Source organism: Protomyctophum bolini (assembly GCF_963924005.1).
Source record: "Protomyctophum bolini genome assembly, chromosome: 12".
Lineage (NCBI taxonomy): Eukaryota > Metazoa > Chordata > Actinopteri > Myctophiformes > Myctophidae > Protomyctophum > Protomyctophum bolini.
In genome coordinates, this window is record NC_137873.1 from 33,085,402 (window position 1) to 33,099,702 (window position 14,301).

The window sequence follows — 14,301 nt, forward strand, 5'->3', positions numbered from 1 at the left end:
TCTGGTAGAACCCATACATGGATAGATGATCTTATTGGGTCAGTGACGTCAGTCATATTCGGATAATATATAATAGAGGTCTGCTCAAGAAGGCAGAAGTCAAAGTATCTTGGTTTAAATTCTAATCGGACACCACTGCGGCGGGTTCTAACCTAAGTAATCAGCAATAGAGCCTTGAGCTATTTTACTAATACCTGCTTTCACTAATACACTGCTGCCCCCTATAGATTTTCGTAGCTCCAGTTCAGCCCGTGCGGTAGAGAGCGCTAAAGAGACCGGATGTGGTCTTTACTTTAAACAGCTGACGCAATCGCTTAAGAATTCCTTGTCACGTCAGCCCTTTCCTTTTCCGTGTCTGCCGGGCCCAGGACGGTCCGATAAACCTTAGAAAATGGTAAGCAAATACGATCAATATACTTTTAAAACAAGTCAACTGGGTGTGTAAACGGGTACTTCAAATGCACATACATATTACTAGTAGTTTGGCGGCCAGATGGTGTTGGATCCTGGCTGCATTACGTTTCACCGGTTCCGCGAAAACTTCCAGCGTGGCGCAAATGGCCGTGTCTGTATCAATTCTATGATCTTTTAATAAAAACAGAGACTGCTAGATGCTGACCACTATGTATGTAAAGTGTGCATCGAGTAAGTGTCATTTAGTTTGGATCTCACTTAATTCTGTTTTTGACCAGTTAATTCCTAGCTAGTTCCTAGCTATTTTCAAATGTATAACGAAAATAGCCAATCTACAAGCTCACAACGCGGGCTTGTGTTTTCGAGAAAAAATGTATTTGTTTAGTACTGTTATCCAGCTTTTAAGAAAGCACCCGATGTACTATGAATCCACCCAAAAAAGAGCTGGAAAGTGTAAATGCATTCTCATGATGGTTGCCTGAATTTGGCGACCCACCTATTTTGCTTACTAAAGAGAGCTGAAGAGACTGAGACCGCTGTTAACTGAACAAACTCTTTCGCTTGGTCCGGAGGACTCAAATATAACATGGCGCCACTTGTCCATTGCACTCAATGGACCTGGTGTCGTCAAGCTCGATAGCAAAGGCAGTGATTACTATCAGAATATAGTCCTTTAACAAACATTGTAAAACATTTTGTTTTAACCTTAAATCTAACTTGCCCTACTTTTAAAGACCGTAGTAGACGGATATTTCTAATGCTTGTGTGTCTGCAGGGGTTTGTTAAAGTGGTGAAGAGCAAGCAATATTTCAAGAGGTACCAGGTCAAGTTCAGGAGGAGGCGAGGTAAATTGATTATTGACATGTTCTAGAAACTGCCTACATTGTTACCCTTTATCGATTTACCAGTATGTTAATTATTATTAAGACTGACTTAATGTTCTAACTTGTTACCATTTGACAGAGGGAAAGACTGACTACTTTGCCCGGAAGCGCCTGGTCATTCAGGAGAAGAACAAGTACAACACACCCAAGTACCGCATCATAGTTAGGTTCTCCAACAGGGATATCTGCTGCCAGGTCAGTGACGTTGAAACATCAAACCAGTGGCCTAAGTAATACACGTCATTGTTTGCTCAACTAATAGGCAGTTTTGCCGACAGTTGTGACTTCCTGGGAAAGTGTCCTATCCTTTCCTAGCTCTTATAACGAGCCTGGTGACCTGAGCTGATTTGTTTGCAAAGTAACGTGTTAAGTTTTGGTCTAAAGTATTCACCATACCATCATACCCAACCCTTCTATGTGTATTTCAGATTGCCTATGCCAAGATTGAAGGAGACCACATAGTGGCTGCGGCGTACTCCCACGAACTGCCCAAATACGGGATTCCTGTAGGCCTAACAAACTATGCTGCAGCATACTGTACTGGCTTGCTGCTGGCTCGGAGGGTAAGCGATTGACACGCATTACCCACACAAGTGACATTCGCTTATGTCAGCAGTTTGGTGCCCTTTGATCAGCTGGCCCATGCCCCATATGCACACCAGATGTTGCTTTCGTGTAGTTGTTAATGTTTGTTAAATGTTCAGAATATTCAAACCAGTGATTTGAGCTGCCGAAAAGAGGCTGTGAGGTCTTCTGCCAATTATGTTAATATTTTTACGTTTTATTCTCCCTTCAGTAAGTAAAGTCACCCGTGCTTCTGTAACCAGTTTAATTTCCTGGGATCCTTACATTTTTGTTTTCTCTATTTATCCTCTTTTTACCAGCTGCTGAATAAGTTTGGCCTAGATCAGGTGTACGAGGGCCAGGTGGAGGTGACGGGTGATGAATTCAATGTGGAGAGCATTGATGGACAGCCCGGTGCCTTTACCTGCTTCCTGGATGCGGGTCTAGCCAGAACCAGTACAGGCAACAAGGTGTTTGGAGCGCTGAAGGGAGCTGTTGATGGCGGGCTTGCTATCCCTCACAGGTCAGTGAAAATAAATGTTAAACACTTTAATGCCGTTTTTGATGAAACTTGTGTAGGCCTCCGACGTACCAGACCACCAGTAGGTCTGGTATATTTAGGCCATTGACTGTGACTAATGCATTACTTACCACCATTTCCAAGAAGCGCATGCCTTAATTTCTTTGGTTTTCAAGTAAGCCACTGGTATGGTAACAAAATATACTATAATTACTTGCACTTCAAAATGTCCTGAGTTGGGTAATCCAAATCGGTCTTAACTGTGTTTTGTGATGCACGTATTGATGCATGTGTGCAAGTATTCAGACGGACCCGAGTTCTCTAATTTTCGCACTTCTGAAACTAACTGGTCTAATTTAATTCTAATCAGACATACAATGGTGGAAAATGCATTTGAACTGAACATGGAGAAACTTGCTAATCACCCTGTTAATGAGTATGACAATACCCTGGTGCTGGTTCTCCGCTTCTTGATGATTATAACAAGCACCCTGAGCAAAATGTAGTTGGTCCTTCATTTGCATTGGCTGATGTTTACTTGTGTTTTCAAGACGGGACTGAGAGAAGCTGCATGAACCAAAGCATGGCAGGAGAGTGGTTTCAGTCTAAAAAATAATTGAAACGGGCAGTATAAACAAATATCGACCTGTCTTTTATTTCCAGCCTCAAGCGTTTCCCTGGTTACGATGCAGAGAGTAAAGAATTTAATGCCGAGCTGCACCGCAAACACATCATGGGCATGAACATCTCGGACTACATGTCGTACCTGATGGAGGAGGACGAGGATGCCTACAAGAAGCAGTTTTCACGTTTCATCAAAGCCGGCGTCACGCCAGACTCTGTAAGACACTTTGCACCCGTGAAAATAAGACCCCTGTCATGGTTTTTCAAATGACGCGCCCACATAACCCAGTGTTGTCAGTTTGTCACTCACAACAGTGCATGTGGTGTCCGTTTATCTGCTTCTTAATGATTATAACAAGCACACTGAGCAAAATGTAGTTGGTCCTTCATTTGCATTGGCTGATGTTTACTAGTGTTTTCAAGACGGGACTGAGAGAAGCATGATCGTGTTGGGATCCAGCACGGCATTATATATATTTGCAGTTTTGCACCGTATTTAATAACTGGTGTTCATTTGATCATTTTCAGGTAGAAGCGATGTACAAAAAAGCCCATTCTGCAATCCGAGAAAATCCTGTGCATGAAAAGAAACCCCAAAAGGAAATCAAAAAGAAGAGGTGGGTTTCCGAACTCCATAGACTGTTAAACAAAATCAGTAAATGTCTTGGAAGGTGTTTGTACATAAGAGACTATTGCATGGTGTGATTTCTTTGAGAATATGGTTTTACATTCTTGGCTCTCCAGAACACCAGGCAACAGAATCAACATTAACATGTTAAAACTGAAAGTGTCATTTTATATTAAATATCGTTCGAAGTGAATGTTAAGCGTAGTGAATAATGGGGACTGGGAGGGCATCTGAATGAATTGCTGTCTCCTTCCTCTGCTCTACTGAATGTTAATGGACTCATTGTTTTTCCTCTTCCCCTGGCAGGTGGAACCGTGCCAAGTTATCCTTGGCACAGAGGAAAGACCGCGTTGCCCAGAAAAAGGCCAGCTTCTTACGAGCACAAGAACGAGAGGAAGGGGACTGATTGTGATGCTGCTCCAAAACCACATGCACTTCAGACAAATAAATCTATCTCAAATGCAAATATTTTGTCTGCTCTTCTTAATTCATGATTTTAATGTTTGTCTGACTCATTCGGTATACTGTAGATTTTGATATTAAAGTGCAATTTTTTTTAACTTTCAGACAGATGGGTCAGGAGTGTGAATTAGGGCTGTCAATCGATTAAAATATTTAACTCGATTAATCGCATGATTGTCCATAGTTGACTGTGATTAATCACAAATTAATCGCATATTTTGTATACGTTCTAAATATACCTTAAATCAGTGGTTTTCAAGATTTTTCATATCGAGGCCCATTATTTATTCTGCATTTGAGCCACGGAACCACCATTTGATGACATTTAGCCTTTCAGACCCAAACTAAAGAACTGTATTGATGTTGGCCAATGGTACCATTATGAGAGATAACAGGCCATGTTGATCAAAATAACATTCTTTCTAAGTTTTCTAATTGTGTAGACTCACTGGGAGAGAGGCGGGGCTCACTGACTGCCTGCATTCACATGCATGCGTCTCTCAACCATTCTGTCAAACTTCACAGTGAATTAATTGCGCATTAAAAAAATGAGTGCCATTAAAAGGATTGTGAGTTAACTAGTTAATAGTGCGTTAACTTTGACAGCCCTAGTGTGAATACATAGTAGTCTAAAGAATAGACATTTAGGAATGTTATTTGGCACACATTGAGCGTATAAGCAAATTAAAATTGTAATGAATATTTGTTTCACAAAATGCTGGTTTCATCGAACACAATTATTGAAATACTACCGGTAATTTGAATGATGAATTTCTGCTTATACTTTAATGTCCAAGACTTCCAACAATTGTCACACTCCTTCAGTACTACAGCCTGGTGTTCATTTGCAAATATGAATGCATTGAAAAGACATTGAGTTGGATTTTATTGTGCAAAAATCATGCTGGTTTCAATTTTCAAAGTAGTAAACACGTTCACAATATTGCAAACTTCAACAGCCACATTGGTCAGGACCATCTTGCGTGACATGCTTTATAGGTGAAATATATTTTCAAACATTCATCCCTTGTTAGTGTGACTACCAAGTAACATCTAGAGTGGTTAAAGACATCGGTATGCACAAGTGTCTGGATTGATCAAATTGTCATCAAGATTTCCTTTATGGACAGAAGCTTCCCTTGTAAAAAGTTCTGTCCAATCTGCCTCAAATGTACCTTCATAGGTAAACCTTCATCAAGTTTTTTCAGCATGTTTTTTTTCATGGCACCATAGATAAATTGGAAAAAGTTAAATAATACAAATGTGACCCCCCCCCCCCGTCATTCTTCATCAACATTTAAATACTTTTACCGTCTTTCTCGTTTCACTCTTGATGCAGCATTGAAGTTGAGGTGAAATATCCAGCACAGTCAATTATACCGACTACAGATATGATCCCTATAAAATACTGACAATCATTCACGATCCAATATGAAGCTTCAAACGGCTTCAGTTTTTATTATCTAAAAGTGGTCCAGTGCTGGGTGATACTGAGTTCTACACAATTTTGTTACAAATTCAATACAGAAATACAATATTGCCATTTCTGGTGTATTTTGCAATGAGGTGAAAGTGAAGAATGTTCCCCAATCACTTTCCGCTACCTTCCCTTTATTTAGCCTCGAGTCTGATTCCAATAATGGGAGTTTTGGCTTCTATTTCTATTGAGTCTAATCAGTGACCATTTATATTAGAGATTTTAATCTAGATTTTGTTTACATTGATTTCTGTTAATATATACATAACATTAAGCTGAATTGCACCATTTTAATATTGATTGACATGGACCATTGGTCCACAAATCATGTTTACATAACGTTTTCGTCTTATCACCCAGCACTAGTTCATACAGCAACAACCACTTTTAAGTCTATCAACTTCCATGTTCCTTCATGGAATAAACTCTTGTGAGGGAATTAAATCTCATATAATAACATCATGAATCTCAGACTTACTGCAACAGCACGACTAGGTCAGAACAGCAGTTTAGTTTAATCACTTTGTTCATCATATCGTTTCTCTGATCCAGTGTGGTAGAAAATGTGTTACGATATGGATGTATAAATGGTGTGACTCCTATTATTACGTATTATTGTTATTCCTCTTCTACATTATTCCCCCCCAAGTCCAACATGCAATTTTGGAGTTCATCTTCGAGTGTGAATATCTCACTGCACAGTGCACACATGTACTAATCCCAAAGATTTGTGGGGTCGTGACCCTATTTCAGGCAGAGGAGGTAGGATCTGTCTGCCGGTCTGAAAACCTTCTCTGCTAAAACCCAATAATTGACAAATTGCTTTATCAAAGTGTTGCTTGTATTTTTCAGCGGTACAAACAGTATCTTCATAATTACACCTCTCGTAGATGACTAGCGAGCATGAACATAAATATTCTTCGATCTCGCTTGCCTTTTATGAGTCCTTGGTGTGAGAGATCTGTTTCCACAGCAGAGCTTTGAGGTTGTTCAGGATGAGCGCATGTTCCATGTTCATCTGACCAGCGTTGCCCTTCAGGGCCATGCAGGCATACAACTGCCTCTCTAGCTCCTCGCTCAGCCCTGACGGCACCCCTCGCAGGAGGTAGTCCTTCAGTGTACCACATGCCTTGGCCAGGTTCGGCAGCGCCGGCTCCTCCCGGCATCGCTTCTCTGCCATGTCGCACGACGTCTTACAGTCGACCCCGTACACGCAGTCCGCGTCCGTCTCGCACTTCAGTGCCCGCATCGCGCGGCGGAACTCGTCCTCCGCGATGACCACTCGCGTGTCCGTGAGCCGAAGCTCGTGGTGTTCGGTGTAGCCGAAGTGTGCGGCTGCGACGTCGCATATGAGGAAGCTGCCGTAGGTGCCGTGGAAAATGTCCTCCACCAGTTCCAGCAAACCCATAGAGATCTTGGCTTTGCGGGGCCAGGAGGGGGTGAACCACTGGTCGATGCTGCGCTGCACGCCACTGGGGACCCAGGAGACCAGGGGCCAGGGCAAGGCCAGGCCATACAAGGGCCCATAAGGAACACGTTCCGTCATGTACAAGTCCCCACAGTACCCTAGAAGTCGTGGAGCGTGTCCCCGGTCCTGGAGCAACAGGCCCAGTAACACCTGAAATAATGACAAAGAAAAAAAGGCATACATCTGTGAGACCCAAGGAGTCACAATGAATTCTGCATTTCCAATTTCCTTCTTGCACTCAGACATTCTGTCTGGAGTAACAAGTCTTGGCGTAAGATCCTCTGTAAATGCAAATACTGTCATTTGCATAACCGTGTAACATTTTTGTGCAAGTAGAAAGTTGTAGAGGGTAATTATCTACAGTTGAATCATTTCAATAATTGCACTTTAATTATACCTCATCCATCTGGAGGAGTGCCCAGGCAGAGCGGGCTTCTGGCAGAGACACCCGTCCGTCCTTGTTACCGTCAGCCACGTACAGGATCTGGCTGACTAGGCCGGCCAGGTTCGCCTGCTCTCCCAATTTGGACTGAGGACGGATCGATGCACGGACGGAGAGAGAGAAACAGGGGGTGAGGGAAAACTCACTACCTTCCTTCAGTTTCATGCCACTTACTTTCCAACAGATAAGGTTTCAAAATGCTAGCAGGAATTGTGCCACTCAATCTGCTACTACTGTATTTGTATTGTAACAGGTCAGCCACTCCTATTTCTACCTTTCACAGATATCACCTGTTAAGCGGATTGTATTACATTGTGTCGAGGCCTGATCCGTTATGGATTCATATTTCCACACACTGTGTTAAACTCAAAGATCCACTGACTCAAATGTATTTCTATGAAACTGATCAGGTGTGCATAATGATGTAATGATAGTATTGCTACTATGTATGCTGTATATGTAAGTTCATTGCAACTTTGATTCGCTGATCAGATTTCAGAAAGACATAACCAGCACTTAATTTAGCTCACACGTGCATCGTCATCACTTTGGTAGAATAGAAATACCAGGTATGTAACAAAGGCAGAATACAATGCCTCTGCAATGCAGTGATTCCATTAGTGTACAGTACCGGTGATACTGCATACTCTACACACATTCTCTCATAGGTGTCACACAACATACATTGGGTTGTGTCTGAACATTTCTAAAAGGGGGCTCTTGAATGTCTATTCCAAACCTTGAGGTGATTGAAGACCATTTCACGGAACTTTTCCACAGATGTGCCTCTGGTGGGTTTATCAAAAATGGGCACTTCTCTCCGTGGCTCCAACTCTTCTCCCAGCTCATAGTGCAGAACCTCCCCGAGTTGACATCGGATGATACCGTCAGAGTCTCCCCAGCTTCCTGTGTACACCTGGGAAGTTGAAATAACCTCAGCATAAGCATTTAACATTGCTGATATAGAGTAAAGGAAATAGGGCTGAAAAACTGCCAGCAAAATTTCAAACAATAATCCAGGAAGCCTGATCGGCAAACTCCAAGCACACTCCCCACGAGCAAGGACAACGCTTTAAAAGCCTTTAATGTCTCAGGGCATATACAAACATTTCGACCCTGTTGGATATTTGCTGTGTGAAAGTGCTTTTACATTTCAACCGGTTAACTAATGAAAATAATTACCGGTAAGCTAATTTCAAAGCATAGTCCCACCTGGTTGTTGGGCGTAGTGGAAAGGCACCGGCCCATGTACATAACCTCTTTATCACACAGGCTGCTACAGGCTGACCCATCGATGATTCCTCTTCTGTACTTGTCACACTTGAAGAGATTCACAAGGAGGGGGGAAGGGGTCTTGGTTAGTTTGTGGATTTTGTTATTTCAAATAATATTCTTTCAGCACCTTGCAAAAGCCTCATCTCTATGCAGTAAAGATTACTGTGCAATATGCCATAACATTTACAATTTAGGCATTTAGCAGACGCTCTTAATCCAGAGCGACTTACATTAAGCAATAACAAAAGCATGGCATACATCACATACCGGTATATAAAAAGTAGTTATCATGAATCATGTATAAACTAAGAGCGTAACAGTGGAGTATCTACTGTATGTAAACTATACATACTATACTATATTATATATTATGCATGTGTACTATAAAGTGCTATGACTACATAAAATGCAATTCTAGTGCTGTCTACGTAACAAGCTATAAGTCTGTTTAAATTACTATCTAAGGGCCGATTCATACTCCTATTTAACAGCTGTTTCGGCGCTGTAGTGCCGAAATGATTTCGGCTCGTCAGAAATTATCAGTAGCACCGAAGAGCCGACTTTAGGACGGTACCCGCCCCCCCCGAACCTCAAATTACGTCACATTGTAGGCTCTACAGCGCCGAACCGACTTTTATTCGGCTCTAAAATAGGAGTATGAATCGGCCCTACTGTAAGTCTATATAAAGTGCTATCTAAGGCGCTAGGCTAGGGCAAATGCCATGTTTTGTGTGTATTGTGTCTTAAATAAAGGCCAGTCCACAGCACACCAGTGCAACTCCTTGCAACTGTAACTCCTTGCAACCATTGGTCCCAAATGGCACCGGTCTGCAACTGGTCAGTTCAGACTCCAGAGACTGCCTGCGATCTCTTGCAACTGGTTTCAAGTTGCGACTAGTTGCATTGGTGTGTCAAAATGAGTAGACTGTCCTAATAGACATTTAGTCACAGAAAAGTGATACTGTCCTAGACTAGTGTCGTGTGACGTGTCACATTCATCCAGGATCCATGAATCCTGAATAAAATTGTGAATGATGAGCAATCACTCACTATGGTGTTCTTGCACTCATGTCCCCTGCAGAGCTCTGTGTAGGACGAGTACTGGACATAGAGCACCCAGCTTCCAACTAAAACGGTCAGCCACGTCAAGAACAGGTACTTTACCCGTACAAAGGAGATACGAGCCTGCAAAACCAAGCACAACACATATTTGTACATACATTACATATACAGTACACTGTATATCACATTCATTGTATTTATTAATGGCATAAGGATTTAACGTCATCAACCCTGAGCACATGCAGTACAGCAGGGTGGGAGTCCCATAGCAATGTAGTGAGTGACTGAACAGCCACCAGTCAACAACAATGGCCCTTTTATTTAGGAGCGCTCAGTTTTGAGGTAAACCAAGGAAATTCTATTCAGTCTGACATGTCATGTGATTCAAGACCCAGGGGTTAGATCTGGTAAAAATAAATTAAATTACAGTAATCTTTGTCACCCGATTCAAATGTCACGTGTATGTCTTAATGTGTAAGGTGACAATGACAAATCCCTCTACTTGCACTACGCTACTCAACAACAACTTCTCTGCAGTACTTCGGCCCAACAGATACTGTTGCTTGCTTGTTACTACTGTAAATCCCACTGGAATATGAAAGCGATGGGACAAAAATGCCTTTGACTTTGATGTTTTACACTGTGGCATTGTGCTCCGTAATCAGGTGCCTCCTGTTATTTTTGGCTTAAAAGGGAACAACTGTGTGTGTGTGTGTGTGTGTGTGCACGCTCGCGTGCACGTGTGTGTGCACGCGCGCAGCCGCGCACGTGTGTGTGTGTATGCATGTGTGTGTGAATAAAGAATATCAGAAGAATGGGATTTATCGATCAATTCATTAATTGATAACCTTATCGATCAATTAGTTAGTTGATAAGCAGCTTTTTTTCCCTTCTGACAATCTTAATTTCCCTCAATATCTAAAAAATACACCATATTTTAAAGCTTCTATTCACCTACAGTAGTTACAATGAGAGAGAAACAGGAAACAAGGAGAGAGAGATGGCATGGGGAAGGACATGCAGCAACGAGCCAAAGGTCGAATTCGAACCCAGGCCAGCTGCAAAAGGACTGAGCATACAAGGAGGACTGTGCGTTCCAGCTGCATTGTTAGCCTGAAAATCTGTTATTTTTGGCAAGCAACACAGAGCAGGGTTCCATAACTTTGCAGCGTTTGACTCAAAAGTCATTTGGTGTCTTACAAAAACAAAAACAATTCTGCTTTTCTCAGAATGTTTCCAGTCTTTTTTTGAAAACGTCTGAAAATCTTTTGAAATAATAATTTAAAAAAATAATCTGCAGGAAACTTCAAACAGGGGATACTCGCGACCCATAAAAATGGCCCCACAACCCAGAAACGTGTCACGACCAAATAGTGTAATTAAGCTTAACCTTCCAGTGTTCTCTTCAGGGTACCAGAGAGATGGACATGTAGATAAAGGCTCCACCCCTCCCAGAAGGCCCACTAGCTATCGATAAACACAAAGCTGTCATACACTGCCTTCAGATCTGACCCCTTTTAGTGTGTGTTTGTTGTTGGTCTGTGTGTGTGTGTGCGTTTGAGGAGGCTGTAAATAGGCATACAGAGACCGCACAGCCAGATAAAAGCCCAGCATACCGGTTATGTGAGTGACTCCATCATGGTTTGTAACGTTTATGTGCCCTTTTGTTTAACCACTTTAGTGGAGAGGGTGACAGATTTGGGGGTCCCAATGTTTACATATTTGGTATTTGGTTTACATAATGGACGGTATTGTATTTAAACCCTTAGGTCGTATTAAAACTTTGTCCAAAATAGTCCATTCTACAAGGCAAGCACACAACACAACATATCACATCATGATACGTTGTGAGGTTGTAGATCTGATATTTCTTTGAGGGACGTCACACGCCAGGTTGAAAGTGGTTAAAATTGGTACACATCGGCTGCATAACTGCTGATACCAATGTCGTCAACAAAGTAAAATAATGGCCGACTATGTACTTAATATAATGACGTGCCCAAAATAGGAACAGGTACACTACTAGACTGCCTAGAGCTTACCATTCAGGTAAAGCAGGTACAATGACCCTTCCCCCACAGCAGTGTGTATGCAGGAATTACAAGTCCACCCGCAGATGGGTGACCAACAACGCATGATTCAATTCTACATCCGTCTCGTGGGCAGAGACCTGCCCTTGTAACGCCCCAGCTGCCTCACCTGCCTCTGATTGGCTGCCAACACCTACTGGGTCTTCACTCTTCATCAGATCTCAGAGAACCGATACATTTTGCACAAAGTTCTCTTCAGCACTGCTTAATGTACCGGTAATTTATTTGTATGTGATTATGATGAGTCTTGATGACAAAGTCAATAGTATGTATATCCATATCCAAAATAAACTTGAAACATTATTGTACTGTAAAAAAGGCATCTTCCCTTCATCTTTATCCTTTTTAGTATAATAGTATTAGTTTACTGTACTTAGTATAGTTTGAATATGGCATATTGTTGTTGCACAGCCGCTAATGCTATTTCTTTGTTAAGGGTTATAAGTATTTTTGCTGTATTACTGATGACGGTATGTATCCATAGGCTAGCAGACAATACACTTGGGTAGATACAGTATATGTAGAATTGCCTATTAGCCTATATTTATTAACAGAGTAAAAACTCACAGCCCCAGCAGAGAACTGCAGACCATCACTGTAATAGCACCCGACGAGGGCATAAATAAATATGGATACGGACACACGATAATCAATACAAACGCTGTATTTACATACGCCATCAAATGATGTATGCGTATGTGTTCAATCAATTATTGAATCAAAGCAAACCGCATAAACAATATTAGTTTGCCTCTTCTGCATAAATAAAAGTTAACACGAGAGAGACACACATCCCACTGGGAGGAGACCGGGGCAGTTGGAGGAAACACATCGACTCGCTGGCCTTGAAACGTCTCGGGATCCCCCAGGAGGAAGTCACTAATCTGGAACACTCTGGAGCTGTTGCCCCTGTGACCCGACTACGGATAAGTGGTTGAAGATGGATGGATGGATGGATGGATGTTTCAAGAGGATAATACAGTAGTTGGTTGTAGCATTTACTGAAAAAGTTGTGTGAAAGAGTTTGTGTGTGTGTGTGAGTGTGTGTGTGTAAAAGCCAAAAAATTATTCTCTGTATTTCTCTCACTCTCTCTTTCAACATTCCACATATTTTGATCAAGCAGTCTAATACAGTTAAGTATGCACTCCATGTTCCCTTCTTCTCACTACAAATTAACTTCAAGTTCTAACTATTCACAGGGATTCTAAGTAACTTCTCCTTACTGCATTTGGAGAATATCTGGCTGCATGCCACCTGTGCCAAAGAGTGACTTGAGCCCTATTACCCAGCAATGTTGACAATAGCTGAAAATGATGGATCTGATGCCGCTAACGTGAAGAAATGTAGGAGTCCATATGACCCAACTAATAAGGGAGCCAGCCACTAGCCATTAAGTTCCCGTGATGGATTTCTATGTCTACTTGAGTCTGTCAAAGTGTCTGCATGATTAATTACATGCCCTAATTTATTAATTTGCCATCTGTTTTTTTGTACTGGTAGCTGGTACACGTGACACACACACACACACACACACACACACACACACACACAGTCACACACACACACACACACACACACACACACACACACACACACACACACACACACAGTTGTTTAACCTATAGAGATTAGTAGAGGTTCAAACTATGTGGTGCCATTTCTGATCCGTGGTTTTCAAATTAATCTTGGATCTCTGAACACACAGACCACAAAAATGGTCACGTTAGTAAGGAACTGGATCTTGAGTGCCATAGGATCTTGACGCACTGTCAGCAGCTGTCAATCTGAAGACAAGAGGTCAGCACCCTTTCAGAATCGCAGTGTGTGTTCTTCTGTCCATTTAAAAATGGCACTAAATGCACAAATAAATAAAAACTGCAACGTACCTGGAAATAGAAGGACTTCTTCATCCAGGCCCGTGGTAGCAGACCCTTCGCCATCACAAAAATAGATCATCTCAGTATGTGTGGACCCCCTGGCTGTGAGATTTCATCCAAAAATACACGTCGATCGAGGTCGACGTGCAAGTTCTACCCTTTGATTACAAAAACAAATCATCGACAGGGCGTAATTGCAAGACGAATGTTGTCCCCGTTCCCCAGGCGGGTTGTGTACTGACCCGCAGACAACGCTGGCATGTCACTTTCTCTCGTGTTGTTGCTGGTGACTTGTAGCGGTCTAGCGGAGGATCACAAGCAACACATACCTCACTGCTAAACACAGGCTCTAGGGCGCAGGCGCAATGTGTTCAGCTGACTACAATTATGAGAACATAAATAAATAATGCCCTCGATCTGCTCTGCCTAAAAAACTCACTTGTCTTCATCGCAGCCGTTTTGACATAAGGGTTTGATTAAATGTGATGATTAGTTTAATCCTAAAACATAAAA

The 14,301-nt window shown here is 42.0% G+C and overlaps 2 protein-coding genes across 2 annotated transcripts; one reads left to right on the forward strand and one right to left on the reverse strand.

The window, feature by feature from the left end:
- Window positions 1-304: 304 nt before the first annotated feature.
- Window positions 305-4,100, forward strand: rpl5a (ribosomal protein L5a). Its single transcript, XM_080779319.1, has 8 exons — window positions 305-394; window positions 1,190-1,259; window positions 1,378-1,493; window positions 1,727-1,861; window positions 2,183-2,385; window positions 3,046-3,223; window positions 3,535-3,623; window positions 3,941-4,100. Exons 1-8 carry the CDS (start codon window positions 392-394, stop codon window positions 4,038-4,040), a joined length of 894 nt encoding a protein of 297 aa, XP_080635445.1. The 5' UTR covers window positions 305-391; the 3' UTR covers window positions 4,041-4,100.
- A 1,732-nt stretch (window positions 4,101-5,832) lies between these two features.
- dipk1aa (divergent protein kinase domain 1Aa) lies at window positions 5,833-14,108 on the reverse strand. The gene is made up of 6 exons (XM_080779314.1): window positions 13,798-14,108; window positions 9,809-9,943; window positions 8,696-8,803; window positions 8,223-8,399; window positions 7,439-7,570; window positions 5,833-7,191 (listed from the first exon to the last, which is right to left on the reverse strand). The coding sequence occupies exons 1-6, from the start codon at window positions 13,849-13,851 to the stop codon at window positions 6,511-6,513; spliced, it is 1,287 nt and encodes a 428-aa protein (XP_080635440.1). The 5' UTR covers window positions 13,852-14,108; the 3' UTR covers window positions 5,833-6,510.
- Window positions 14,109-14,301: the final 193 nt, after the last annotated feature.

Excerpts from the sequence above, each read along its gene's own strand:
- rpl5a (XM_080779319.1), top strand. Across the intron at positions 1,862-2,182 it reads GCTTGCTGCTGGCTCGGAGG|CTGCTGAATAAGTTTGGCCT; the intron begins GTAAGCGATTGA and ends TCTTTTTACCAG. Across the intron at positions 2,386-3,045 it reads GGGCTTGCTATCCCTCACAG|CCTCAAGCGTTTCCCTGGTT; the intron begins GTCAGTGAAAAT and ends TTTTATTTCCAG.
- dipk1aa (XM_080779314.1), bottom strand. The coding sequence starts at position 13,851 with ATGGCGAAGGGTCTGCTACCACGGGCCTGGATGAAGAAGTCCTTCTAT. Across the intron at positions 8,804-9,808 it reads ATGAGTGCAAGAACACCATA|TGTGACAAGTACAGAAGAGG; the intron begins GTGAGTGATTGC and ends AATCTCTTCAAG. Across the intron at positions 7,192-7,438 it reads CACTCCTCCAGATGGATGAG|GTGTTACTGGGCCTGTTGCT; the intron begins GTATAATTAAAG and ends TCATTATTTCAG.